The sequence below is a fragment of the Saccopteryx bilineata genome, chromosome 1 (genome assembly GCF_036850765.1).
Source record: "Saccopteryx bilineata isolate mSacBil1 chromosome 1, mSacBil1_pri_phased_curated, whole genome shotgun sequence".
Taxonomy (NCBI): domain Eukaryota; kingdom Metazoa; phylum Chordata; class Mammalia; order Chiroptera; family Emballonuridae; genus Saccopteryx; species Saccopteryx bilineata.
In genome coordinates this window covers 225,654,184-225,679,550 of record NC_089490.1, presented here as the reverse complement: position 1 = coordinate 225,679,550, position 25,367 = coordinate 225,654,184, and the positions used below count along the sequence as shown (strand labels likewise).

The following is a 25,367-nucleotide window of genomic DNA, read 5'->3' as shown; positions in this document are numbered from 1 at the left end:
TCTGAAAGAATGTTTTTTAGGATAGGAATTGTCTTCCTTAAATTGATAGAATTTATTGGGGAAGCATCCGAAACTGGAGTCTTGTAAAAAGACTCTTTTACTCTTGTAAAAAGCTTTTCAGTTGTTCTATTCAGACTTTGAAGTTTGAAGAAGGTTCATGACAAGAAACTTTCCACTGCTGGAAGGCCCACCAGCTATTAACCCCACAAATGATAACTAGAAATGACAAGCAGTAATTACTAGAACTTTGGCTATGAGAAGAGATTCCCGTTTATCAAGTTGCTATGCAGGCGGACAGAACTTCTATTCGTCATGGCACCTGGCACCTGGGAGGAAAGAATGAGCTCAAACTTCCACCCCCACACCCTCCTGACCCTTGATTTCTTCACTTTTGTTCCCCCTTCACAAGTTCATTCTCCTTACCAGATGCTCTTTCAAACTGGTATCATTTCCAGTTGCTGAAGCCCCAGACCCCAACTCAGGGCTAGGCACATGGCAGGCAAATGTTTGTCAAAGTACGGATAGCAAGAAGAAACAGATACTGTTTCTGCTCTGTTCTCAGGGCAACAGACAAAAAGCTGAATGCAGGAGTAACTCTTAGAATCAGGGAGAAGAGATGCCCATCGGTTACCATACTCTTTCCCTTAGGGGCCTAAACTCAGGAATAAATTATACTAGAATTTCTTAAGGAAAATTTCAATTCACTATAGATTTTACAGGATTAGTACAGGAGGCTCAATAATAATTATCTTTAAAGTTGCTTTATTTTTTCATTTTTCTTTTTTTTTTTTTTTAGATGAGAAGCATCAATCATTAGTTTTTTATTGCTCATTGAGATACCTTAGTTGTTCATTGATTGCTTTCTCATATGTGCCTTGACCACGGGCCTTCAGCAGACCGAGTAACCCCTTGCTTGAGCCAGCGACCTTGGGTCCAAGCTGGTGAGCTTTTGCTCAAACCAGATGAGCCCACATTCAAGCTGGTGACCTCGGGATCTCGAACCTGGGTCCTTGGCATCCCAGTTTGACGCTCTATCCACTGCGCCACCACCTGGTCAGGTTATTTTTTCATTTTTCTTAAGTGAGAAGCAGGGAGGCAGAGAGACAGACTCCTGCATGTGCCCCAACTAGGATCCACCCAGCAAGCCCCCTACGGGGCGATGCTCTGTCCATCTGGGGCTGTTGCTCCATTGCTCAGCAACTGAGCTATTTTATCACCTGAAGTGAGGCAATGGATCCATCCTCAGTGCTTGGGGCTAATGTGCTCCAACTGAGCTACGGCTGCAGGATAGGAAGAGAGAGAGGAAGAAGGGGAAAGGGGAGGGGTAGAGAAGCAGACAGTTGCTTCTCCTGTGTGCTCTGACCGGGAGTTGAACCTGGGACATCCACATGCCAACTTGAAGCTCTACCACTGAGCCAACCAGCCAGGGCTGAAGTTGTTAAAATAGCAGACAGCACTAGAATTTACACCACGAACCCTACATCACAGTTACTCATTTTGAGGATGGAGGCAATGTGACAGAAGGGTAAGTATATTGAATTTGGGAGTTGCAAGACCTGGACTCCAGGGAATGTGTGTTTACTGATCCAAGTATCAAACAAATAAATGTGAAAACGCTATGACACTGAAGAAAGAAGTATACAAGGGTGGGTTACTATTAATCGAGCCAATAGAAACTAACACAATTAGATAGGTCATGTGAGTGGGAAGACAAAGATTCAGTCTCTCTCTGGACCAGGAGTAAATGCCACAAAGTCAGCTTTAGTGAAACAGGTTAACAGCTAAAGGGATTTCTTCATTCTGTCCCACCTTCTCTCTTTATTTCTCACTTCCCACCCTGCTACACCCACCCACATCCTCCCACCACTCCAGCAAGACCCAATTCACGTCTGTCTTGTGCAACTAAGGCCCATGTTCATATTTCAGACCCTCTCAGCACAATCCACAAATTCACAGCTTAGTAGAGTAAACACCCCAGAGGACTGTGATTTTTAAATGTAAAAGAATGAATCTTCAGAGCCAACTGTAGTTACTACACTAGTGTTTTAGAAGCGAAGGAACCTTTACGTAGGGGCCTATTTGACTTCCCAAAATATTTTGCTATCTACTGGGGGGGGGCAGGCCAATTTGTGAAAATATTTTACTTTCACTTTAAAGCAGTTTTTCTCATCACCTCAGGATTCAAATAAACTCTCTGAGACACTTTGTTGGTGTAGATTTTAAATTACAAACTTGACCTGTTACCCTCAAATACAGTTCTTAAGGAAGATTAGTTACAAACAGTTGTTGAAACTCTCACAGGGCTGAAATAATTACATTATAGTAAAGTTGGATGAATTTTTTATGTTTGAGATAACAATTCTTTCATCACCAGTTGGAATAACTCCAATTCATGCAATAAATAACTATGACATTTCTAAATGTTGTCCTAATTTTTCTAGTTGAGATTTTCATGCCTATTTTAAATCAAGACATCAGTATGCTCCTGAACTCATCCCACCCTCCCTGGGAAGTGGTGAGGACACACGTGGTTCTTCCGAGACTCAACTGGGCCCCTGAGGACCAAGGGATTATCTCAATCCTTTTGGCTCAATGTCAAGGTTCCAGGAAACCTTTGGTTTCAGAAGTAATGGCCCTGGTGGCATCTAGGCCAATACGACACTACAGTTTACTTAGGACTTCAATGGTAACCTGGAAGGGGAGAACAGGAGGGAAGTTTTGATTTATCTTGATATAAAACTGGCAAAAATAAAATTCACCAAATTCCCATAACTAAAAATCAAGAGGGTAAAACAGAAGAGGGTTATCCTGAGGGAGATGCCCCTCACAGCAGACTTTGTGGCTGTCTTTTATAGAACCACATAAGCTAGTACCAACTACATTGACATAGTTTACATACGATTTGAATACAAATTCTTAAAATTTATAATAGAACATCAAAATAATCCTCTAATAAAATCAGCCTTACATATAAGGAATCTAAATTTCAATATCTTGTATACTTCTAAATAAATATCTTTGATCTATACTCCTTGAAAATATTACAGTTTATGGTGACATGAGACAAGTCAGACAGTATTGTAAGTGAAAATAAAACATCAATTTAAAAGTAAACAGCCTAAAAACAGGAGGAACTGAATTTACAGAAAATCAAAGTACTAAGTACACAATAATTAAATATCTACATTGGGATAACAGAATGCGTGCTCAACAACACACTTTAAACGTGTATAAAAAGCCCTTTATAATTCATATGATCTAAATAAATAAGCAGAGACACAAAGGAGGTCCTGTACCAGCCAGTAACAACTAGAAAGTAATTTCTTCCCTTTTCTTTCAGATGATCCTGACAGAAAAAACCCCCACGAAATAATGATCACTTGCTAAATAACTGTAATTCAGGTGTTTTCTTTTAAAATGTTGCCTATGATATAAAAAGCCAAAGCAAGGCTTCCTAAAGGTTAAACCTTAGAAAAGGAAATGCAACCTAACTGACAGATTTAAACAAAAAGAATAGACATTTGCTTAAGACATGATTGAATTTTCACTTCAGGACCCCATAATAGGTCTAAATCAAGCCCATGATATGAGTGTACATTCAAACATCTGAATGCATGATCTGTTAATGCTAAATTATGTTAAGTGATTTATTTCATTTGCCAAAGTATTTTTTTTAATATAGGCCAGAATTAAAAAATCTAGAGGAGAAACTAACATCTTATTTACCTTTGTATTTTAATTTAGATTCTTAGAATGTAATAGGTGCTCAGTAAGTGTTTGCTGAATTGAGTCCAGTGTTCATCCTACTTCAGGAAGCATCAAATCCACGATGCAACTGGTTACCCAAGACTCAGAGGAAGCACTATAATTTTACCTGTAGGCTTGTTATTAATTTCTGGCTAATCAAGTTAATGGTTGCAGATAATTGTCACAGTTTCTCATTTCAGGGCCAAGATTTCTATAACTCATCTGTGCCATAGTTAAACCTTCTTTAAAGATTTGCGCCTGCACAAATCTATACTAAGATAAAAGAATAATTTTTGTTATTTTGTGTTGGGTATTTACTTATGAGTAATTGTCTGAAACATACATGCATGCACACACGCCCACACACACACAACCATTTCACAAATGGAGAACAGAATCTGAAAATAATGCACAAAGCCTAAAATTACACAGCTTCCAAGGTTAACTAGAAAAAGGACATCAAAACCATAGGTAACTCCTTTTGATTGTACACAAACTTATTGCGTACGGCTGGAAGCAATGTCTTTGGACGAACAAATGTAAACCAAGTGTCCTTTAACCGTTAGCTTGACAAGAAAGCTAAAAATGGCATGGCTCCAACACTGCCCTGTTTAATTCCACTCAGTGAGGAAGGGACAGACACGCTCTCCAAAGACCATTCTTCCATCCACAGTGCTCAGATCCACCACTGTTTGATTCTAAAAGTCTCTGCACTGCCATTTAAAGTTGCCATTTCTGATGTCCACAGTTCCTCACTGCAGGGAGGGGACACACATCACTTCACTCCTAAAATAAAAGCTGTTTAGAAAGTTTCACTTTGATTCTCATGGCCAGCATGCCCACGTCTCCAGGATGCTGCTAGGAGAGGTAGATCCAGTGTTTCAGTTCTGCCATTCCTTGCAGGAACTTAGTGTAATAGAAGTCCACGTTGTCTACAAAGTCCATACAGACAGGTGACTCCATGTCACCAAAAGTGCAGTATAATGCAGTTCCTCCAACACTCAGGAAAACCGTCACTATGCACAACAAGATCAGTAAAATACAGGAACCGCTTCCAACTTCATCTGTGAATGAGAACAGAGTAAGGTTAAACTGATACAACAGGGAAATGCAGGCTCCCACCATCTTCTCACTAAGATAACTAGACGTTTCTAATATTAGTCCTCTACGACAGGTGTCACCGACAGAAAGCTGATGCACCTTCTGACTCTACAAGATGCACTTATTAGTTACCATAAAGATATATGCTCATGGAGCTTGTCAATGCTCAACTTAAAACCAGCTCATTTGCCTGACCAGGCGGTGGCACAGTGGATAGATGTTGGACTGGGATGTGGAGGACCCAGGTTTGAGACCCTGAGGTCGCCAGCTTGAGCGCAGGCTCATCTGGTTTAAACAAAGCTTACCAGTGTGGACCCAAGGTCCCTGGCTTGAGCAAAAGGTCACTCGGTCTGCTGTAGCCCCCTGGTCCAGGCACATATGAGAAAGCAATCAATGAACAACTAAGGTGTCGCAACAAAAAACTGATGATTGATGCTTCTCATCTCTCTCCCTTCCTGTCTGTCCCTATCTATACCTCTCTCTGACTCTCTCTCTGTCTCTGTAAAAAACAAACAAACAAACAAACAAACAAACAAAAAACAATAAAACCAGCTCATTTATACAATGAGCTGAATATAATCATTTCCATAAAAAAAAGAAGGAAAAACAAGGCAGTACTTCTTTTGATGTGCTCATAGCATTCTTTTAGAATACAAATTATAAGCTATTAAAATGTCTTTGGAGTGCACATCATGGAGTGCACACCTTAAAGCAAAATCAACTTGATATTAAACAATACAAAATTACTTTGGGTGGGATCACTCTCTCATCAAAATTAAACTCAATTTCATTTTTTTTAAGAGATGAGAGAGACATAGAGAGACAGGAAGGGAGAGAAGTATCAACTTGTAGTAATGTAACTTTAGTTGTTCATTGATTGTTTCTCATATGTGCCTTGACTAGGAGGCTCAAGTTGAGCCAGTGACCTGGAATGCTGAGGTCACTGGTTCGAAACCTCGGGTTTATCCTGTCAAGGCACATATGAGAAGCAACTACTACAAATTGATGCTTCCTGCTAAAATTAAAAAGCTGCTAAAGAAGCCCACCACTCTTTCTCTCTCTCTCGAAACTCTTAAAAAAAGACACATGTGTCTCAGTGTGTATATCCACATATGCACATGTATATATAGAATGTGTCTCAAAAGGATAATAAGAAACTTCAATCAACACTTGGGGGAACCCACAAGAGAAGACTGAAGAACTTACTTTCTTACTTCATTACTATCTGAGTTCCTCATCATTAGCATATGTTACAGTGATATGTGATTATATTATTCCTGTGAAAGATCAAACACCAAAGTCTAAGTCGAGAGGAGACACTCCCCTTCTCCCTCCACAGGCAGACACCGTTAACTGTGGTATGTATTGTTCTTGAACAAACACAAATGGTTTCAGAATTTTCACCTAAGTAGGATTATGTTACCACATTGTTCTATGATTTACAAATTTATGGTTTAATAAATCTTAACAGTTTATATGCATATATGCAAATGAACTGTATACAAATGATTAAATATGATCGCATCCGACACGTTGCACATGTGTGTGTGAGTGTGTATGTTTTGTCATCAGTTCAGTGTTTCCCCACCTTTTCCTCTTTGGCATGAAGCCCTACCACCACCTTCTCTGTGTTCATCTCCTATGTGTCTTTCCTTCTGTTTCTCCATAATCATATATTTATATACAAAATTTAAATGAAGTTTATTTTAAAATATCTATTTTGGCCCTGGCCAGTTGGCTCAGCGGTAGAGTGTCGGCCTGGCGTGCGGGGGACCCGGGTTCGATTCCCGGCCAGGGCACATAGGAGAAGCGCCCATTTGCTTCTCCACCCCCACCCCCTCCTTCCTCTCTGTCTCTCTCTTCCCCTCCCGCAGCCAAGGCTCCATTGGAGCAAAGATGGCCCGGGCACTGGGGATGGCTCCTTGGCCTCTGCCCCAGGCGCTAGAGTGGCAGAGTGATGCCCCGGAGGGGCAGAGCATCATCCCCTGGTGGGCAGAGCGTTGCCCCTGGTGGGCGTGCCGGGTGGATCCCGGTCGGGCGCATGTGGGAGTCTGTCTGACTGTCTCTCCCCGTTTCCAGCTTCAGAAAAAAATGCAAAAAAAAAAAAAAATCTATTTTGTTTCATCTATATGCATTGAAATAATGTTAGAGCTGCACTGTCCAACACGGAAGCTGCGAGGGACATGTGGCCACTGAGCACAAGTTAAGTGACTGGGTTTGTGATGAGAGGGTAACTCAGGGAGATAGGACAGTCAGTTGTAAACCTAGGGCTCCATCCTCCCGGTGAGCAACGATGCTGAGCCCTTTAGCGCAAAGAATGGGACATTTTATCTGAAGAAGAATGGCAGCACTACGTGCAAGGCGCAAAGGTAAAATCAGGGCCGGGGACAGATTGTCTCCAAGGCTTCTACCAGCTTAATAGCTGTCAACATTTAGAAGCCTCTCTCACTTCATGTCATACTCAGAAAGCACAGCTACATGCTCACACTGTTATTTTATAAACACAAGAAGCACACCCACACATCCTGGTGATATTTCTACTCACTCTTACTTACCTAGTAGACCTCAGGTAAACCTAGCAACCACTGTAAGCAGAGGCCTAGGAGGGAAAAGTCTAACAGCAACAGTGTTAAATTGCTGCTCTTAAGAGATGCTTTCTTCTATAGAGTCAAGAAATGACTGAGGAGACTATACTTGTAATCCATAAAATTTTTCCACACATAAAAAATAGGACTATTAACTGCTGCTGACAAGACAAAAGTAGCAGACTCACTAAAAAACAAAACAAACAAAAAACAAAACCCCAAACAAAAAATCTGAAGTGAGTTCTGAATATTGAGGACTGTGTAGGGGATAGGAAGGCCATGAACTGAATTTGGACACTTATCTGAGCAAACAAAATGCTTAGAAATTATTTAAGAACTGATGATAGGTCAATTCTTGGCTTCTTTATAGAAGAGAAAACTATGGCCCAGATTTCTTTTAAAATCCCATCAGCTTTTATCGTACATCAATTCATTCTGTAGCCAACATTGAGAGTCGACCCTGTGTCAGACACCATGCTGAGCAGTCCACTAACCTTGATCCAAGTTATCATCTATTTCTTGGAATCTCACTCTTCGTTTGGATGGTTTCTGTTGCATCTGCGCAGGATGATTTCCTACAGTATCATTCCTCTTCTTTAATATAGAGACCAATCCTTCAGCAGGAACAACCTGTCAGAGATTAGAAGAACCATTTGTTAAATTATGATGGTAAATAATCAATGGTATTTTACATGTAACCCTAACAAGGCTAATTTGATTCCATAGGAGTATGAATTTCTATTATAGGTTTAATTCCTATTAAAAATCACAATTGACCATCAAAACTTAACTATGCAGACGACTGCCAAACACACCTGCACCTGCTCTTCTGAAGCCCTGAATCGATTCCAGGGCCAGGCAGAGTGACCCAGCGCACTGGACTGGCAGTCAGGCCTCCTTTGCCTGCCTTGCTCTGTAGCTCCATTTCCCTGTTCAGTAACCTGCAAAATGATCACTCACAACCCCTCTTTGCTTAATTACTAGCACTCGGTTTTGCTTAGTTACTATATAACTGAGGATGATAATCTAGCAACACTTTTTTTTCGTTTGTTAGCGATTTTTAAAAACTTTATTTTTTATTAAGTGGGAGAGACAAGACTCTCATATATGTCCCTACTGGGATTCACCTGGCAAACCCTCTATGGGGTGATGCTCTGCCATCTGGGACTTGCTCAGCAACTGAGCTATTTTAGCACCTGAGGTGAGGTCATGGAGCATGAGGTGAACATGCTAGAACCATTCAAGCCACAGCTGCAGAAAGGGGGGAAGAGATGGAGGAGCGATAGTCGCTTCTCCTGTGTGCCCTGACCTAGAATCAAACCCCGGACTTCCACATGCCAGGCTGATGCTCTACCACTGAGCCAACTGGCCAAGGCCTCATCAGCAATTTTAAAGAAGTAAACATGTGACACTTCAAATCTTTTTTTTTTCTATTTTGTATTTTTTCAAAGTTAGAAACAGGGAGGCAGTCAGACAGACTCCAGCATGTGCCCAACTGGGATCCACCCGGCATGCCCACCAGGGGGTGATGCTCTGCCCATCTGGGGCATTGCTCCGTTGTGGCTAGAGCCATTCTAGCGCCTGAGGTGGAGGCCATGGAGCCGTCCTCAGTGCTCAGGCCAACTTTGCTCCTATGGAGCCTTGGCTGCAGGAGGAGAAGAAAGAGAGAGGGGGAGGGGTGGAGAAGCATATGGGCACTTATCCTGTGTGCCCTGACCAGGAATCAAACCCGGGATTTTCACACGCTGGGCCAACATTCAACCGCTGAGCCAACTGGCCAGGGCTCAAATTTTTCATAACAACTTTTAACATCAAAATGAGTGTTCTCTCAGTTCCTCTGAGAAACAACACATTTATTAAAGAATACTCGACTTCTCAAAATATGTTAAGGACTTCTCTTCTAGAATCTCTCAAGCCAGTTTACTATAGACACCCCACTTCGAATACGCACAGGCTGGCAAACTGGTTAGTAGGCCAAAGCCCGTGCCTATATTAAATTCAGTAAGATTTAAATGGAACACAGCCAAACCCATTCATCTACATATTGTGTATAGCTGCTTTTGGGCTCTAATGGCAGAACTGAGTAGTTGCAACAGACCCAAAAGTCTAAACTATTTACTATTTGGTTCTTCATAGAAAAAGTTTGCTGTCTAATATCTCTTCAGTTCCCCACCTCTGCCCCTTTCTATGTTTCCTTCTGGTTTTCACTTGGGATACCTTTCTCCTGCCTCCATCCCAGCCCTTACATAGGAACAAAGACAAAAATAAAAACCCTTGCCATTTAGGAGTGAAAAGACTCCAACGCATAGGGAGAATGGGACGAGGGTCTGCTGGTGGAGCTGGGAAGTGGGAAGTCTTAGCAAAGGTCCTCTTGTGCAGCAGGTTGATTCAGAGGTTACCTTGCAAGTGGCTGGCTTGAACAAGTTGCTGGTGATGACATAGATGGGCACTGTGGGGCTAACACTGTAGGTGTCAGTGACCTGCTGGAATCAGATCACTGTAAGGTAAGCACTGCCTGTATGTCATTTAGCTGATCAATGGCATAAAATAATATGATTTCCAGTTCCAGGCCGCCACCTCTGATAATGTGCTATGCATAAATATTACAGGTTCTATTAGGTCTTTTTATAACTCAAGGCTTTTAGAGCCAAGTAACTCAATATAGTCTTCTACCAGGCTTTCCTGAACATGGGTTTATAGAAAACACTATCTCAAAACAAAAACAAAAACAAAAATACACCAAATCAATGTTAGCCATTTATTCTTTTTATAGGAAATATGTGTTTTAGATGATGTCCTTCTTCTGAGAAAACTAAAGTACTTTAGTGACATTAAAGATGGTAAGTACAAATATGCAAAGGAACAACCTTTCAAATCTTGCTTTAGAAAGCAAGGACGTTAAAGAATCCCTTCCTATAACAAAGAAAAATGATTAGACAAGCACCCTGCTGAAACTGAGAGGGAAGAAAGCCCTAACAGCTTCCTTAAGAGCAAAAGATAGAAAACCAAAATTAATTTAATGAATACATTACTACTATAGATATTTTTACTTTTAGCAAATGTAAAATAATGAGGTTTTCATAGACTTTTTCCTCATAGAGTCATACATATATCAATAGTGAATTCACATTACACAGGCATCTTCAAGTTGCTTTAACTCCTTAGAATAAACAATCTGAGGATGAGCCCCAGAGTGGCATTACTGCTAACTGTATTATCTTTGTGATATGGACTTTGAATCTACATATTCAAGACACAGACCCAAGTCATAAATCAAAAGACATTGCAAATATGAATACATGAATGTTGAAAGACTGAGAAAAACTTTGGAAATCATCTAGAAAGACACAGAATGTGCTTGCAATATCGACAAGCTGGTCCTAGGCCTAGCAGCTGGTAGGCCCTACCATAGCTCCTGCTTGGCTTGATCTGGGGTGCTTTGCTCTAAATGTCGTGCAGCTAAGGCAGTGGTCGGCAAACTCATTAGTCAACAGAGCCAAATATCAACAGTACAACGACTGAAATTTTTTTTTTTTTTTTTTTTTTTTTTTTACAGGGACAGAGAGAGAATCAGAAAGAGGGATAGATAGGGACAGACGGGAACAGAGAGAGATGAGAAGCATCAATCATCAGTTTTTCGTTGCGACACCTTAGTTGTTCATTGATTGCTTTCTCATATGTGCCCTGATCGCGGGCCTTCAGCAGACCGAGTAACCCCTTGCTCAAGCCAGCGACCTTGGGTCCAAGCTGGCGAGCTTTTTGCTCAAGCCAGATGAGCCCACGCTCAAACTGGCGACCTCGGAGTATCGAACCTGGGTCCTCTGCATCCCAATTTGATGTTCTATCCACTGTGCCACCGCCTGGTCAGGCCTGAAATTTCTTTTGAGAGCCAAATTTTTTAAACTTAAAGTATATAGGTAGTTACATTGTTATTAACTTAATTAGGGCACTCCTAAGCTGGCCTTTGTGCCCCCACTCAAGGAGCCAAAGAGCCGCATATGGGCTCGCGAACCATGGTTTGCCGACCACTGAGCTAAGGGATACAAGCTTCCAAAGTGGCCCCAGTTTATTTACTATGAGTGGGAATGAACTTTGGCAACTTTTTAAAAGAGGGAAAGCCTGACCTGTGGTGGCGCAGTGGATAAAGCATCGACCTAGAAATGCTGAGGTCGCTGGTTCGAAACCCTGAGCTTGCCTGGTCAAGGCACATATGGGAGTTGATGCTTCCAGCTCCTCCCCCCCCTTCTCTCTCTCTGTCTCTCCTCTCTCTCTCTCCTCTCTAAAATGAATAAATAAAATAAAAAATTAAAAAAAAATCTTTAAAAGAGGGAAAAGTAGAATACGAGAAGTTACAGTTGGGCCAACATTTTGACACTCTTCCTCATCAATGCTTCATTCTTGGCGAAAAAATCTAACCACACCCTACATTTTCTTTTCCTTTTTCTCTCCCACCAAAAACCTGTTGTTTCACCAGGGCCCACCCCAGTGTCTGAAGTACAGTGTGCTCTTTTCCATCTTTGCCTTTCAGGCTTGCTGAAGGATCTTCTCCAGGTTTCTGTTTCCTTTCTAACTGTCCTCTGGTCCTTCAGTATATACATGGAGAACGGGGATGGTGTGCCCTCGTTTAGGCACAGAAGAAGCAAGCCAAGCGAGAAACTCTTAGAAGACAGGTGGGTGTAGGCCTTTCTGTTCTGGCAAGAGTTTTGGGCGGAGCCCTTAGAACCTGCCCTAAGGATAAAAATTCCTACTTCACACACCAAGGCTGTGAAACATGAAGAGTTTAAAAAATGACTTCTAGAGTTTTCCTTAATTCTATGGTAGAAGGGAAGTAAGCCAAAACAAGGTCACAGTATTAGTTTGGGGTCTCAATCAAAAAAGTGCCCCATGTTTGTAGGTAGGGTAGGAAGTTGATTTAGGGCACATAGAAACATGTCTCCTCCAAACTACTCTAAAAAACATTCTTATGTCCCCCTTTTACCATAAAGTTGATATTAAAAGGTTAAGAGTTTGTAAATTTCAAAAAAAATATATATATATATATACATATAAAGCTTTAAAATCTAAATTTGGCTTTCCACTTGAATTGCCAAATTTCTTTGCTACCCAAACAAAATATACAAAGCCCTTCCATTATGAACAAAAAAGATGTTTAAGCTGTAATTAATGTAATTGTTACTTGGTGGTACTTACTCAACGAATACGTGCATAATTCAACAACAACAAAACATCCAACTGGCCTAGTCCTTTGTATTTGCAAACAAGTAGTTCTCTTGCACTTCCCTCAAACATCAATGATCATCTGAAATAACATTTTATGAATGAACTGGCTATAAAAACAAAATTATTTTGCAATTCTATGTGCACAGTAAATCTAATTGTGACAAAAAAAACCATTCAGAAGTCTTGGTCTTAGAAATGCCTCTTCACAAAATTAAAGAAACTAGATACCAAATAATATTCTTTTAATGACGTAGGCTTTACTCAATCCAGGACCTCAAGGCTGTTACATTTTGAACATGAACACATGTTTGGTTTCCAACTAACTTGAGAATTAATTTTCACAAGTCACATTAGCTTATTAAAAACAGCTTAAGCGCTAGTAATTTCACTGTAGCAGCACATCTCAAATTTATCACTGGTCTTCTTCATAGGGGAACAAGTGATGTTCTCTGCCTGCTCCTTTAGATGTGGGTTCTATAATAAGACCTATAATTTAGTGAACGGAAAGACATTTACATAATACATCACATTTAATCTTTACGACTTTCATCCAGGTATTATCAGCCCCCTTTAACCGCGAAGGAGCTGCAAGAACAGGCATAAACTTGCAGCACCAGTTACTGGCAGAGTATGAATATACTCTCAAGATTAAACCTCCTCCCATTTTTCCCTACGTGAAAAAGATCTTATTTTAGTACGACTACTAATATTTTGCTTTTTCTGTCTGACTTATTTTGCTCAGCATGATACATACTCTCAAGACCTTATCCATGTTGTTACAAATGGCAATATTTCATTTGTGGTGAAAAGGAGAAGAATCATATGATTCACTGCATGTGGCATATACACAGAAAACAACAAATGACACATCAAACAAAAAACACATCGACACAGGAAAGAGTCTCGTGGTAACCAAAAGGGAAGGGGAAAGGGAAGGGGGGGAGTTAGAGGAGTATAAAAGGGGTCAAATATAAGGTGACAGATTACATTTTGGGTAATGAGTACACAATACAAAATGCAGATGTATTTTAATATTGAACACCTGACACTTATCTAATCCTATTTACCAATGTCACCCCAATAAATTTAATAAAAAGCTTTTATTAGTATCATCTGTTATATTAAATTTAACATGTTTCTTTGTCTTTCCAAAGAAGTTTATAGCTCTAGTAACAAATCTTCATCTTACACATCACCTCTACTAAAAGATACTTAAACTAATGGCTAAATCCATCAATACAGAGACATGGGGGAGAAGATGGTTAGATGAAAGATCTTTTGTGTCATTCAATTAATCTGGAAGTGGACTAATGTAATAGTTACTACTATAACAAATTAACAACATGAGTCACAGCTGGAGCCAGAGGAGGCTGGTATGTGGAGGAGAGCCATCTTCCAGAAAGAACACTCACCTCCACACGCCCTTTTATAACTCGGCAATATGGAGAAAAAGAGGAAAATGAGAATGATGCCAAAGTATGTCCACGTGGAATTTATAAAAGATTTAAAAAGAAAAAGGTTTGTTTTAAATAAAAATAGGAGTTTTATAATGTATCTAAGTTTCTAGATACTTTAAAGGGAGCAATTTAATACAAATAAAATAGGAAAAGAAATGGTAAGAATGTCAAGATACCACCCCATGTTTCAGCCCCCAGTAAACTGCTTAGATAGGTTGCCTCCAGAGCAGAACTCTTTTTTTTTTTTTTTTTTTCATTTTTCTGAAGCTGGAAACAGGGAGAGACAGTCAGACAGACTCCCGCATGCGCCCGACCGGGATCCACCCGGCACGCCCACCAGGGGCGGTGCTCTGCCCCCCAGGGGGCGATGCTCTGCCCATCCTGGGCGTCGCCATATTGCGACCAGAGCCACTCTAGCGCCTGAGGCAGAGGCCACAGAGCCATGCTCAGCGCCCGGGCCATCTTTGCTCCAATGGAGCCTTGGCTGCGGGAGGGGAAGAGAGAGACAGAGAGGAAAGCGCGGCGGAGGGGTGGAGAAGCAAATGGGCGCTTCTCCTATGTGCCCTGGCCGGGAATTGAACCCGGGTCCTCCGCACGCTAGGCCGACGCTCTACCGCTGAGCCAACCGGCCAGGGCCAGAGCAGAACTCTTGATTCTCTTCCCCTCATAACTGGTCCTCTCCACCAAACCCCGATCTTCTCCATCAGCACGTCCTGCCAGTTCCTCCTGCAGAAATATATCTTCGCCACACGCACTGCTTCCCTTGAACCCTCAAAGGCATTACTTCTCTCCTGAGTAACTGCAGCGACCTGACTGCTCTCCTTTCTTTGGCCCCTGCCTCTCTATATTCTAGTTTCCACGGAGCAGCTGGGCAACATCAGGTCCCATCACTCTCCTGCTCCACATCACGCCTCTCCCCACTGTCTGATTTCATTCCAGTTTCTTACCCTGACCCCACAAGGCCCTTCAGGAACTGGCTCCAGCTTACCTCTGCCACCTAACATCCCACCACCTCCTTGTTCACTGGGCCCAGCAGTGCCGGCCCACCTGCTGTCCTCACAGTGCCTTCCCCTCCACCCTGGTTACAAAAGCCTGTTACTCCCTCTCCCCACCAGTTCAGACTCTCCATGTCCCTTTGTCCTGCTGCGATTTCTTCCTAGTCCCGACCAATATCTGAAAATTATACTGTTTATTTTATAGGAATTTGTTATTATGTGCCTCTCCCTCTATAGCATAAGCCTCACGAGAACAGGGGCTTGATCTGTGTTCACTAGTGTCCTAGAATATAGTAGGTGCTCAATAAATGTGCCCAAGAGTAAATGAATACACAGATGAGTAATTTACAGATACATAACACCTACCTATATTTATATGAATACTGTAGCTTTCCCCTTATTTATTTTTCAAAGTGAACTCAGTAAAATAAAATTAAAAAAGAAAAGTCTTACTGTGTAGAGGTGGCTGTTACTTACAATGGGCTATAAAGTTTGTGTTGGCTTTATCAAGAATACAAAAATGTATTCAACAGGGTCCCTACCCTTAGGGAGTTTGCAATTTAGTGCAGAAGACTCATGTATGTGTATGTGTGGGTGTCCTATAAAAACAAGGGAAGACGACAGCTAGCCAGGACTTAAGGAGGAATGACGCTGTGCACTCCCTCATTTGACATTTAGAGGAGTAGTCTGAAGAGAAACATTATGGACTTCAGTGATCAAGGAATAGTGGCAGCAGTTAGCATTTATGGAGTACTGACCATGAGCCAGGCACTGTGCTTGGTATTCCATATGCTAAAAAGGCACACCCTACCATGGGTCGGGAAACTATGGCTTGTGAGCCAGATGTGGCCCTTTTGATAGCTGCATCTGGCTAGCAGACAAATCTTTAATTAAAAAAATAATGTTAAAAATATAAAACATTCTCATGTATTACAATTCATTCATTTCCTAATGTTCATGGTTGTGGGTGGCTGGAGCCAATCAGAGCTGTCCTCTGGGAAAACACCAAATTTTTATTTGATAATGCATAACGTACATGGGTCATTGTATGGCTCTCACGGAATTACATTTTAAAATATGTGGCGTTCATGGCTCTCTCAGCCAAAAAGGTTCCCGACCCCTGCCCTAGACATTGAGGGTTGGGAAGCAGTGTATGCAAAGGAGGCTCATCACTCCACAGCAGAAAGGCATAGAAGGTAAGGATCAAAGGTGACAGATGCGAGGTGTATCTGGGAGGCTGTGGGAGGCCAACTTGACTACAGTATAAGCCAAGTACAAAGGAACAGCAGGAGATGATGCTGGAAAGGTAGACTGGGCCAGATCGCCAAGTCCTGAACAAGTCAAGCAGCACAACATTTATTCTGGAGCCAAAAGAAGTCATGGGAAGAGACTAACAAGGCAAAAAATATTTGACAGCAGAAGTTTAAGCTGAATGTATGTGTTAGACCCAGACCCTCTGGTGTGTTTGTTTCATCTGTAGTGATTTTTTTTTTTTACAGAGGCAGAGAGAGAGTCAGAGAGAGGGATAGATAGGGACAGACAGACAGGAATGAAGAGAGATGAGAAGCATCAATCATCAGTTTTTTGTTGCGACACCTTAGTTGTTCATTGATTGCTTTCTCATATGTGCCTTGACCGCGGGCCTTCAGCAGACCAAGTAACCCCTTGCTCAAGCCAGAGACCTTGGGTCCAAGCTGGTGAACTTTTTTGGGTTTTTTTGCTCAAGCCAGATGAGCCCGTGCTCAAGCTGGTGACCTCAGGGTCTCGAACCTGGGTCCTCTGCATCCCAGTCCGACGCTCTATCCATTGCGCCACCACCTGGTCTGGCTCATCTGTAGTGTTTTACAAAGCTGAATACCTCCAGACAAGGCATGGGAACCTTCTCCTTGTCTCTCTACAACTAAGTCATTTCATTTACTTTTATCACCTGACTGGCCCCTTCGAATATCAGTAAGCTTATACAGTGCTAATACAAGACAGTTTGAAGGGGGAGGAGATGACAATGAGGAGTAGGAAAACTTTATGCAGCTGCTGCAAAAGTCCAGGAAGAGGCAGGAAAGACGCAAATTAAGAGAATGGTTAAAATGGGAAAGGAAAGGAGCTAGGTGCAAGAGACCTGACAATCCAGAAACACCTCATGAATTAGAATTGAGAGCAGGACAAAAAAGAAAGGCAAGATGAGACTTTCTAGCACAAAGAGAAGATAGGCAATCTGTGGATTCTCCTTTGGGAACTCTCTAGACACTTACAAAATCCTGGGTCAACTATTTTGCATGAACCCACTGGAAGTTACTGGATGACTGCCATTCCTCTCCTGTAAGGAAGTTGGACTCCTGCTCCCTTCCAAAGAGCCATTCTGGGCAGAACAGCAATGATTACTGTTTCTAAGATGCTCCCTTGTCCAAGATGCACAGAATAGCTACCAATACGCTTTTATAAAACAGTATTGCTTAGTTCTAGCTTCCCATCTTAACTTCGTAAGGGTATCCATGGTGATTAGTCGCAATGCAACTTAATTTCCCTGATCCCAGTGATCTAGCCAAGAGACAGAGATGAAAACTGCAGAAGTCACTTCAATTAGATGGTTTCTTTGAAGACAAATCAACAGCAACATTGGGCTGTCAGAAAGTTTATGTTCTCCCCTATTTTATGTTCTGTGAAACAGGTAGACTTGAGATAGCTAAGTAAATGTTATCAATTTAGACTGAGGGCAGGGAACGTATGTCGCCCTCAGTTATTACATGATGAATTATTTCTAAAAACTGAGATGACTTAAATTGGAGCATTTAATATTGTTTTCTGAACATATGACATCTCTTCAAATAGATTACACGTGTGTATGTTAATGCAGAAAATGGTTTCTTTCCATGTGGCATATCCTGTTGTTAAAACTTCTCACAAAGCTTAGATGAGGATTACTGTTAAAGTCAATAAATTAATTTCAGTAAAATTTATCCAATATTTGAGTGTCATTTATTTAGAACACAAGACAGGTCCTTCACCCCCACCCATGTTACAGTTTATTATAGGCTGGATGGGCTCTGATTAGCTGTAGGGGGTTGGATCAGAATGTACCCTGAATTTGTATAGCAGATTTCCTCTCAGACTTTGATGCTAGGGACAGCTGAAGAATTTAAAAAGAAGATAATGCAATCCTTTCAGGTTCCAGAACCAAGCATGTCAATGACGTATTAGCATTATCAGGTCCCTCAATAAAGGGGGTTTGGGTTCTGACATGAAAATATATGATGTGTATTGTGATAAAATTTCATCTTTCCCTTAAAACTGGGATACTCAAATTCATCAAACAGATAAGACCTGGAGTCAGACACTGTTGGACTGAAGGTTTTGCACATGTACTGCCCTTAAATTTTAATCACCATATCTGTCACATGGTGGTACTCACACACAAGTTACACACAAGTCACTAAATGAGAGAGTGAGTGAATCTCTCTAACTTCCTGACACTACACACATGATAAACTTTTAAAATATTTATGAAATGAGCACAAATGGTTTGTGTTTGTTTTTTTTTTTACAGAGACAGAGAGAGAGAGTCAGAGAGAGGGATAGACAGGGACAGACAGACAAGAACGAAGTGAGATGAGAAGCATCAATCATTAGTTTTTTGTTGTGACACCTTAGTTGTTCATTGATTGCTTTCTCATATGTGCCTTGACCGTGGGGCTACAGCAGACCAAGTAACCCCTTGCTCGAGCCAGCGACCTTGGGTCGCTGGTAAGCTTTGCTCAAACCAGATGAGCCCACGCTCAAGCTGGCGACCTTGGGGTCTCGAACCTGGGTCCTCCGCATCCCAGTCCGATGCTCTATCCACTGCGCCACCACCTGGTCAGGCGAGCACAAATGTTTTTGATGCTTGTTTAAAACAGTGTAGATGACACTTGTGACGACAGTGTGTCATGCTCCTGTGTATATAACAGCAATGCTGAAGAGAGGAAGCTGTCGTTTTACTCACTAAAACTGCTGCTGGATTCAAAAAGGCTTCCCAAACCTAGAAAAATGTCATTTACACATGAGTAATGTGTGATACTAGGGAATCACTGTAAATACTGTTAGTTCTCTGAGATTTTTGTGTATATTATTTCATTTTATGGGATGAATCCAATTGCTTAAAAAAATCACAACAGGCCTGACCAGGCGGTAGTGGCGCAGTGGATAGAGCATTGGACTAGGATGTGGAGGGACCCAGGTTCGAGACCCTGAGGTTACCAGCTTGAGCACAGGTTCATCTGGTTTGAGCAAAAAGCTCACCAGCTTGGACTCAAGGTCGCTGGCTCAAGCAAGGGGGTTACTCAGTCTGCTGAAGGCCTGCGGTCAAGGCACGTATGAGAAAGCAATCAATGAACAACTAAGGTGTCGCAAAGAAAAAATGATTAATGCTTCTCATCTCTCTCCATTCCTGTCTGTCTGTCTGTCCGTCCGTATCTATCCCTCTCTCTGACTCTCTCTCTGTCCCTGTAAAATAAAACAAAAAAACAAAAAACAACACAACAAACACTTCCACAAATGCTTCCACTGGGTTGGTGGTAGTGATCAAAGCCAAGTCTCACCTGAACCCAGAGCTGAGGGATACAGAAGTTGACAAGGAAATGAAAGCAGAGAGACAAGAAAAAGGGGAGGTACTGGTGAAGGAAGAACAGAGCATGGTGTTCTGTCACAGACACAGTGGGAGAAAGAGTGGCAGGCAGTAAGGAAATATGTGCAGGGCAGTGTCACTGACAGGAGACGTGAGATCTGGGAGAGAGCAGAGGACTCACTGGGACAGGGCAGCCCCATGGACAAAGGCAGAGTGGGTCACAGTGTTCCCTGAGAGCACAAAAAATACTATTCATGAGAATACTCAGTTATTCAGAAACTAGGTTCTGTATCCTGTATTCACAAAAGTATGGAAACATAAATACTATTTCAAAAACAATGCCAGTGAAGTGGCAATGTGAGGCAGCATGGAGTCCCCAAATACCAGGGGCCTCACCTGACTCCTCACAGTGCCTTTGGCACCTGACACACCCAAGAGCCTTCAAAGAGCTTTTCTTCTTATTTTCCTGAACTTTAAAACAGTGTATTAGCAAAGGAGGATGGCTACTTTTATCCTGTCTTCCTCCTCTCTCTTCTTTCTTTTTTGGTATTGATTAGCCTCATTACTTTTAGAAAAACTTTAAAACTTTGAATTATTTGTAATATTTGTCTTAGTCAAGTAGTAAGTATTGTTTGTTCAAATCTAGAGCTTATAAATTAATACTGTAAGAAAGAGAACACTCAGAGCACCTAATTTAAGGGCTTACAAATCCATCCAGTATCTCCTAGTCTCACTGTATCTTAAATGTTTGCTTCATTCCATTATATTGTTTCAAAGAATTAAAAATACATTAACAAGAGAAAGAAACAGAGACACATATTCTATCTTCCAAATGCAAAAGAAGAAAAATGAGATTTCCTTATAAAGAAAGTGACTAATCTTATCTTGATCACAACTCCTAAGACTGCCAAATAAAAGACACAGGATCATAAAAAATGGCATTCATCATGCTTATATCTCGAGGCATGTAATATAACTTCCCAAAGCATAAGCACCACCATTAAATAAAACTCCTAATGATGAAAAATGTACATTAATTATATTTTCCCCTGGTGGTAGAGACTAGGGGAAATTTATAAACACTAAGCAAATAACATACTTGTGCCTCTTAAACATTGTTTTACTTTTCATAGTACTTATATAAATCTCAACTGTACCTCAGCAATCTCTATCCTTTTTGCAAGATCTTCGAGAGAAAGACAGCCCTCCTCAGAAGGCAGGTTTTCCTGTAGACTGTAGGATGCTTCGTCAGGAGAGAGATCTTGAGGGACATCAGAATCTTCCTCTTCGCATGAAAGAGAATCTTCAGCATCTTTTAAGCATCCTTCCAACAGGCTGTTCAGATAGTCTTCTGTTTCTTTATTGACCCGGGCGTCCTGATCTCCCTGTTCCTCTGGGGCCATACACGCCTCCAACAGCCCTGCACTTAAGTCAGAGACTCCAGCATTTCCACAAAGCACGCTCTCAGAGCCCAGCGAGCCGGCCTGCCCCGGTGGGGGCTTTCCATCCCCACCTGTGAGATCAGGTTGCTGCAGCTCCTTTAATTCGTTGTGCTCGTGTGGGTCTGCGGGCAATGCCTCTGAAGCATCCTCAAGTGGCAACTGGAGTTCTTTTCTTTGAGTCTGTGAATATTTCCCCTTGGAATGCAGCACCGGAGGTATGTGGTCAGAGCCTGGGAAAATCAACGGCTCTATCATCGAATGGCTGGAGGATAACACCGTGAGGTCTTCAGCGGTGCCCTCTAGTTGGGCCCCATCCTGGCAGGCCTCGGTCTGAGCCTGCTGCAAGCAGCTCTCATCTTCACAAGCATCCTCCGAAGAGCTTGTCCCAGACCTGCTCCCGGCTGTCTCTGAGGGCTGGGCGTTCAGCTCCTGAGTGGCTTCAGCACTGCGGAGTGGCTCCGCTGTGTGGTCCGTCCCTGCAGCTGCAGGAAGGCTCAGGGGATCTGCCTGGCTGGTCATCTGACGACAGCAGGGACTGTTCCCCAAGGACGCTTCTTTATGCTGGCTTTCTCTACTTGGCTCCATGCCAGGACAAGTTTCACTCTCTGAAGATGAAGAAAAACAAGCTGTTTTGAGATCTGAAACACTTTGTACAGGAGGAAAGAAAAAGAACATATAAATAAGCAACATGTACAACACCAGAATATTGTAACTGTTTGCAAGGATATATTATTTTCCCTCCTCCAGCTTCCCATTACAATTCAACACGCTTTGGGGCAATTCAATCTTCAAATGTTTACCTTACTATGGCTTTGTAAATATTATTCATACTGACCCACACTGCGTCCTGTGAGAAATTTTTCTTTCTCATTTACACATTATTTTCCTTGGTGTTGACAACAGACTCATTACTTCATTTAAAAAAAAAAAAAACTTACTATGCATCTCTAAACTCTGACAGCTGTATAACTCCAACAGAGGTCCCAACAATCTACCAGTTTTAAAACATACCCTTTCCGGCTCTGGAGAGCGTCAGCCTGGCGTGCGGAAGTCCCGGGTTCGATTCCCGGCCAGGGCACACAGGAGAGGTGCCCATCTGCTTCTCCACCCCTCCCCCTCTCCTTCCTCTCTGTCTCTCTCTTCCCCTCCCGCAGCCGAGGCTCCATTGGAGCAAAAGATGGCCCGAGCGCTGGGAATGGCTCCTTGGCCTCTGCCCTAGGCACTAGAGTGACTCTGGTCATGACAGAGCAACGCCCAGATGGGCAGAGCATCGTCCCCTGGTGGGCGTGCTGGGTGGATCCCGGTTGGGTGCATGCGGGAGTCTGTCTGACTGCCTCCCCGTTTCCAGCTTCAGAAAAATCCAAAAAAAAAAAACCAAAAAAAAAACCCCACCAAAGAAAACAAACGAACAAACAAAAAAACATACCCTTTCTGAGCCTCAAACCTGGAGCTGCTCCCGAGGACTGGTGTATATATATACAGGTGTTGCTCCGAATTTCCCTTCCTGGTGATCCTAGGCATTCCCTTTGGTTCTATGTTGGAAACCTTGTTTTCTGGATCCCAGGCACGTGCCAGGTAAACTTTTTAAAGATCCTTCACATCTGAACATCTTTATTCCTTCACCCCTAAAACTAGGGTAAAGTTTTCTAGGTCAGAAATCACTTTCTCTCACTTTTGAAGGCACTGCTGTCCTGTGTCTTGCTCCCAGGAGGAAGGTCAAGTTTCTTAACCATTCTGAATACCAACCTCGTGTAACCTACATTTTCTTCCCAGAAGATTTAGATTCTTCTTTTCCTTGTATCTTGAAATGAGAAGTTTTTTATTCTTTGTGTTAGGTCCTTGGTGGGGCTTTCAATATGGAAACTCAGGACGTTCAAATCTGGGAAATTTTCTTGTATTATTTCTTTGATAATCTGTTCCCTGCCCTTTTCTGTTCTCTCCCTTTAGAATGCTCATTATTAGGATTTTGGCCCTATGGGCTAATCACTAGACCTTATCTGTCCTACTCTTTATCTCTTTGTTTTTGGATCTCTTTGTGTTTGGGACACAGACTCAATGTCAGCCTTCAATTCTTCTAGTTAATTGTTTTTTATTGGCCATCATACATTTTAATTTCCACAAACGTTTCTTTAATTCTCTGACTGTACCTTTTTAAAAACACATCTTATTCTTACCTTCATATATACAATATTTTCTCTAATCTCTATGATAATATTCATTAATTTACAAAAAGTTTTCATCTGTTCTCTGTATTTTGTTTCCTCTGAGTTTCTTTTGGTTTGTCTATCTGATTGGGTCTCCATCTTTTTTTATTTGAGTTTTTCTTAAACGAGGCAACGAGACAATCTGTGATTAAAGGCAAGCCTTCTCCAAGAATAGTTCTTGGTAGGGGGCTGGGCCATTCGTTGGAGGCCCTTACTATGGTTTCTTGAGGTTTTATCTCCTAGACTAATTGCTAGTTTTCCAGAGAGGGAAAAAGATCTGGCTGCCACAGTTCTAAATGCTAAGCGCAGAAAGTAGGCTAACGTTCTCACCACTCAGTCCATAAGATTTTCATTGCATCCTCACTGTCTATATAATACCCCTTCCTTGACTTGTGTCTAAGTCCACAAATCTTCTGTTTCCTGTTCTCTAAAAAATAAACCTCTTGCTTGGTGGAGAGGGACAGAAAAGTCTCAGGGCTTCTTGAACAGTCTTTCTGCCCAATCTCCTGTTGGCAGTCCAAACCTACCTCCTGACGTAGACGTACCCTCTCTATTTCTGATTCCCACACCTTCCAGGCAGGAACCAACATCTTCCCTGCTGACACAGCTTTCGGCTTTCTCTGGTGTACTAAGCCCGTTGCCACCCATCCAGCTGTTTTCCAGCTTCTGGACTTCTCTGATTGGCACATGTGCTGCTAGTCCCTTGCCAGTCCTGTCCTTGTGGGTTTCTGCCTTTTAAGAATCCCTTCCTGATGTTCTAATGATGTGCCAGAAAAAAGAGGGATTAAGTGTTTGATCTACTATGTTTAACCAAAACTATTTTCTGAATTTTCTACATGTATTATAATATAAAACTTATTCTCATTAATATTAACATGATATGCGACCAAAGCATTCATGAACACATTTCTGATACTTTCTGAATATCTCATTAGTTAAGCCTGAACAGTTGAGTGGTATCAGGCTTGAAAAAATAAATTTTTACAGTAAATATTTATTTTAGACTAAAAAACATAAACTAAGTCTGAAATGCTGATAATAGTACAAATTAGTATATCTTCTACAGAGGTTAATTCCAAATTTAAAATGTACATACCTAGTCATCAGGGGAAAGCGAGTTAAAACCACAATGACATACCATTTCATATCTGCTAAAATGACTAAAATACAATAAAAAACTGACAACATTAAATGTCACCAAGTATGTGGTACAACTGAAATTCTCATATATTGCTGGTGGGGAACAAATGGTACAAGAGTGCCACACTAAAGCACTGTTTGGCAATTTCTTAAAAAGTTAAACGTACCTCCCCTATGACCCAGCGATTTCACCCTCATTTTTTTACCTAGAGAAATAAAACATCATCCACAAAGTAATTCCCTAGAATATTTTTTTATGTTCTCTATTTTTATTGATTTAGTCCATCTCCTCTCCATGAGATTGCTATTAGTGAGATGTCTGCTTTGGGGAAGTCTTTGATAATCTACATGCCTTACTTAGAAGCATGCTGCACTTAAATAAGAAACCAGAAGACCAGATTCTAGTTGTGAATCAAAGGATCAAGCAAGTGACTGTGTGCGGCGTCTCAGTTTTCCCATCTGTAACACGTCTCACAGCAGAGGCCAAGCTACCAGTGGTGCCAAGCTAGTCCTGGGCAAGCAACCAGGATTCAGTGTCACACTTAATTAATCAGCCTGTTATAGCTCTCTTCCCAATGTGCATGACACAGACACACATTCACACCCAAATAGGTGGCCATTTTGTGACTTTTTCCCTTCTTAAGATTTTTATGAAGCTAGTTTTGTCTGATTTCCAATAAAAAAATGACTAGAACAGAAGAGATGGGAAGGACAGAATGTAAATAGAATTGACCTAAGGCAATTTCCTAAAGTTGCCTCATAAATATAAAGGAAATAATGTAAGATGGGGGGGGGAACTTTATAAAGAGAAAAAGGAGAATTAAATTGGAGGCATCATCATCATCATCATTATTATCATTTTATCTCTCAGGCAATTCA

At 41.6% G+C, this 25,367-nt stretch overlaps 1 protein-coding gene across 2 annotated transcripts in view; it reads right to left on the bottom strand.

Annotated features, from left to right (window-relative positions):
- Positions 1-1,869: 1,869 nt before the first annotated feature.
- The window catches only part of CNST (consortin, connexin sorting protein), a 77,973-nt gene continuing 54,475 nt past the window's right edge, over positions 1,870-25,367 (bottom strand). For both annotated transcript variants that reach the window (XM_066236912.1, XM_066236919.1), the window contains exons 9-11: positions 20,860-21,749; positions 7,928-8,063; positions 1,870-4,811 (exon numbers count right to left, since the gene is read on the bottom strand). In XM_066236912.1, the coding sequence (XP_066093009.1) occupies positions 4,606-4,811; positions 7,928-8,063; positions 20,860-21,749 (1,232 nt within the window). In that variant the 3' untranslated portion in view covers positions 1,870-4,605. The remainder of the gene's footprint in view (positions 4,812-7,927; positions 8,064-20,859; positions 21,750-25,367) is intronic.